This window comes from Rhinopithecus bieti, unplaced genomic scaffold (assembly GCF_001698545.2).
Source record: "Rhinopithecus bieti isolate Rb0 unplaced genomic scaffold, ASM169854v2 scaffold_28529, whole genome shotgun sequence".
In the NCBI taxonomy this organism is placed as follows: domain Eukaryota; kingdom Metazoa; phylum Chordata; class Mammalia; order Primates; family Cercopithecidae; genus Rhinopithecus; species Rhinopithecus bieti.
In genome coordinates, this window is record NW_016813064.1 from 778,588 (window position 1) to 783,188 (window position 4,601).

Here is a 4,601-nt window from a genome sequence, read left to right on the forward strand (position 1 = left end):
TCAAAAAAAAAAAAAAAAAAAAAAAAAAAAAAAAAATTAATAATAATAATAATAATAATAATTTGCTACTTGGGAGGCTGAGGTAGGAGAATCTCTTGAACTGGGGAGGCAGAGGTTGCAATGAGTTAAGATCACACCATTGCATTCTAGCCTGGGCAACAAGAGTGAAACTCCATCTCCAAAAAATAAAAAGTTCAGTCTAGTTCCTAGACTCTAGTAGAGTTTGTTGTTGAAAAATGTCAAAAATCATTTAAATTACTAAAGACTATTATTTTATAATTATGTGAATATAATTCTTATTTAATGATTATAAAATTGAGAAAGAGTTTTCTATATCTGCACAGAACGAAAACACTTTAGGATTAAAATATGAGGAGTCATTAATTAATGAACAAAACTAATGCTTTAAAAGAGAGTTGTTTAGTAGAAATACAAGGTACATTTCTTGTAGAAATACTTGTTATAAACAAACTTTTAGATTATAAAATTCAACTAAAGCCACTTAAACTCCCTTTATGCACAACTTTTAGCATTTCAACTACAATGCTTTTCATTGGGAAAGTTCCACATCACCCTCTGGTTACATTTTTCTCACTTCAATGATGGAAACAACTTTAGTAAAAGAATCCCTTTTACCTTAGGCTTAATGCCTTTACATTTGTGTTAAAAGGTAAAACAAGTATCTGATAAAAGAAAGACTTATTTCACACAAATAAATACAGTAGTCTAAATGATTTAATACTGGTATAAAACCAAAGGGATTACTCAAAAGTCTAGAAAGAGACCTATGTACTAATACAGAATTTTAGTATTTGATAAAATATTGCATTATACATCAGTGGGGAAAATTAGTCTATTCAAAGTTAGATCCCTACTTCACAGGTAAAATCAGAATAAATTCCAAACAAATTATAAATTACAAATATATATATTAAATAAAAGATGGATCAATGTTTTATAATCTGAAGGAGAGAAAAAACTTTCTAGATAAACTTAACTACGTGGAAAACGTAAAACTTTAGATCATCAGAAAAGTCCAAACCAAACTTAAGGGAAGAGAAAAATAAAACACAAAAATTCCAATAAATAAGTATAAGATAAACATTACCACAATAGGTCAAAGACCCAACAGGAAATACAGTCGTGTGTCCCTTAACGACAGATACGTTCTGAGAAATGTATTGTCAGGTGATTGCATCATTGTACAAGAATCCTAAGAGTGTACTTACATAAGCCTAACTGGTGTAGCCTACTAGACACCTAGGCTATATGGCATAGCCTATTACTCCAAGGTTATGAACCTATGAGCATGTGATAGTGTAGGCAACTGTAACACAATGGAAAGTATTTGTGTATCTAAACATATCTAAACACAGGAAATGTACAGTAAAAATATGGTTTTATAATCTAATAGGACCACTGTCACATATGTGGTCTATCATTGAATTAAAGGTTGTTATGTGGCACATGACTGTACATAAACCAGGAAATTTCAAAGGTCAATAAAAATATGAAATGGCAAGCACTACCACTAACAGAATTATGCAAATTAAACAAAGAACAAAATTATTCAAATTAAACTAAGAGATGAAAGTTCTTCTATTATATGGGCAAACATAAAATAATAATAGTTTCTGAGGTTGCGAAGAAAAGGTATTATCAAATATTTTACAAAGTAAACCTTTAGAGTAGTTTTAGATGTCTTTTAAAGATGGTGCCTTTCAACCCAGAATTCTACCCATAGAAATTTATTCCAGGAAATATCTGGATGATCATCTAAGTATCTCTTCTTAATTATAAAAAATTAGAAACAAAAGTCCATAATTGGTGATTAATAAATAGCACCTTATAAAACAAGATGAGAACCATAAAAATGATGCAGATCAAAATTTGCTGATTACAAAATGATAGGTAAAATAATTTTATTGTAAAAAGTTACATTTATCTCCATCAATAATATACTGATATAAACATCAGTATATACAGTATATTATACTGTATATATTACTGAATAAAGAATACCAAATGCTAATTGAGATAATCATTGTTATCAGTGGTGGGGGGGGAATACAGTGATCATTTCTTTTAATGTTTCTGTATTTTGAGAGTTTTTCTTTGGCAAAAGCTTGTATTTACCTTTATAATCAAGGAAAAAATAAAGTTAAAACATATCTTCTGAAATGGCTGAATATGTTAATATTTACCTTTTTTTAAAGCTTCCAGAAGAAATGAAAGGTTTTCAGCAAAGCTTCCCTGAACAACAAAATGAGATAAAATGATTAAAAATTTAGTGAAATAAAGAATAAAAGAGGGCTGATTCTCAGATTTTATATAAACACTGTATATCTTCTAGTTATTAGAGTCACTGCCTAGACTTTGCTGAGTGTCTCTATACTTCCTATCTAAAACTTAAATACTTAAGCAAAGATGGCACAACACTGAAAATGGCAATTACAATGTCATGCTTGAAATTTTATATTTTACAACTTGAGGATGTAACGATCAAAGAAGAAAAAGAAAAGTTAAGGAATTTTATATTTTCCGGACAAAATCTGTAAGAAATTTGAAGGTAGTTTTGTAGAGGTGCCATATTCTAAATATTGTTTGAGACTTAGAAATGGATTCTACTCTGTGTCTTCAAACACAGTGGGGTCTTGCAACTCTCAAATTAATTTGTACTGGTAAAGAAATAACCATGAATTTAAATGAGATACAAAAACAGAAAGCTCTTTTGAAGCATTAGATACTATAATAGTGTTTGTCTATTCAAGAGTATACTGAAGAATTTTTTTATTTTATTTATTTTTTGAGACAGTCTCGCTCTGTCGCCCAGGCTGGAGTGCAGTGGTGCGATCTCGGCTCGCTGCAAGCTCCGCCTCCCGGGTTCACGCCATTCTCCTGTCTCAGCCTCCCGAGTAGCTGGGACTACAGGCGCCTGCCACCACGCCTGGCTAATTTTTTGTATTTTTTAGTAGAGACGGGATTTCACCGTGTTAGCCAGAGATGGCCTCGATATCCCGACCTCGTGATCCACCTGCCTCGGCATCCCAAAGTGCTGGGATTACAGGTGTGAGCCACTGCGCCCCCAGCCAAGAGTATATTGACGAGTTTATGTATATCATATCATGTTTGGCTATGTTTACTTGTAATACAGCCAAAACGTTTTTGGATACAATTAAATATTCTTGATGAAACTTAACGTAGTAGATGCATTATCTAGGTGCTTCAGATTGTGGGTAGAAGGCCCATTAAAATATTTTTTTCATTAAAGTTATTAATTTTTATTTCATTCAGAGTTCATAATTAAAAGAAACAGCCAACTTTAAATTTGAGGAGATATAAAGGAGAAAAGAAACGCACTTATTCATTCTCCAGTTGAGAGATCTAACATAAAAATAGCATAAAGTTTTTTAAACTTTCACATATTGTGATGTTGTTATGCTATTTCCAAGGTAGGCAGACCAAGAGGTGTTATCCATAATTTATCATAATGTAACAAATCCTCAAAGAGACAATCTGTTGGGAAATCAGTGGTCAGTTACTCAAAGGTAGCTTGTCTTTCAGGCTTTTTGTTTAAAAGATTATCATATCTGATACTAAGTACATACTTCTTTTTTGTTTTTTTTTTGAGACGAAGTCTCGCTCTGCAAGCTCCGCCGCCTCCCAGGTTCACGCCATTCTCCTGCCTCAGCCTCCCCAGAAGCTGGGGCTACAGGCGCCCGCCACCACGCCTGGCTAATTTTTTTGTATTTTTAGTAGAGACGAGGTTTTACTGGGTTCGCCAGGATGGTCTCGATCTCCTGACCTCGTGATCTGTCCACCTCAGCCTCCCAAAGTACTGGGATTACAGGCGTGAGCCACCGTGCCCGGCCCTAAGTATATACTTCTATAAATACGTATTTGTTCATGTATAATATACATATATATGTCTGCTTATATCAAACCAGAAAAGCTGTGGGTTGAATTAAGTGACTTAGGTTCTTATAATGTCTAGCCTCTGCCATTTTATGACCTTTGGCAACCTAATTATGCTCTCTGAGAAGAAACCAAATGTATATAATGAAAGAATTAAACTAATAATTTCTGTACCAGTATTTCTCTATTCAAGAGTATATTGAAGAATTTATGTATATCATATCACGCATGGCTATGCTTACTTGGAACACAGCCAAAACATTTTTTGGATACAACTTAAACTAATAATCTCTATATGTGATAATAATAGCGAAGATTAGAACAGAATGATAAAAAATTGTGTTTATTATTTCACATAAAACCAATATGAATATGTAACATTTAAAAATGTCAGAAATACCTATCCAGATCAACTGGGAACCAAAAGCCAAACTGAGCATACTTAATAGGAACTATCTTCGGCTCAGTATATGCCACTAGCTTCAACATCACATTCTAAACAAGAGGTAGAATATTAGATTTACAGAAGGGGCATTTTGAAATTACACTTCAAAGACCTACAGACTATGGAAGGGACAAATTTACTCAACCTTTTAGATTATCAGATTAGTATTTTATTATGTTAATATTTTCATAGATTAATATATTATAATTTATAGATTATATAATCTATAATCATATATAAT

General features: G+C 32.4%; 1 protein-coding gene across 1 annotated transcript in view; it reads right to left on the reverse strand.

Annotated features, from left to right (window-relative positions):
• The window catches only part of ORC4 (origin recognition complex subunit 4), an 89,102-nt gene that overhangs the window by 19,350 nt on the left and 65,151 nt on the right, over window positions 1-4,601 (reverse strand). The window contains 1 exon segment of the mRNA XM_017847624.1: window positions 2,205-2,253. Within this exon segment, the coding sequence (XP_017703113.1) occupies window positions 2,205-2,253 (49 nt within the window).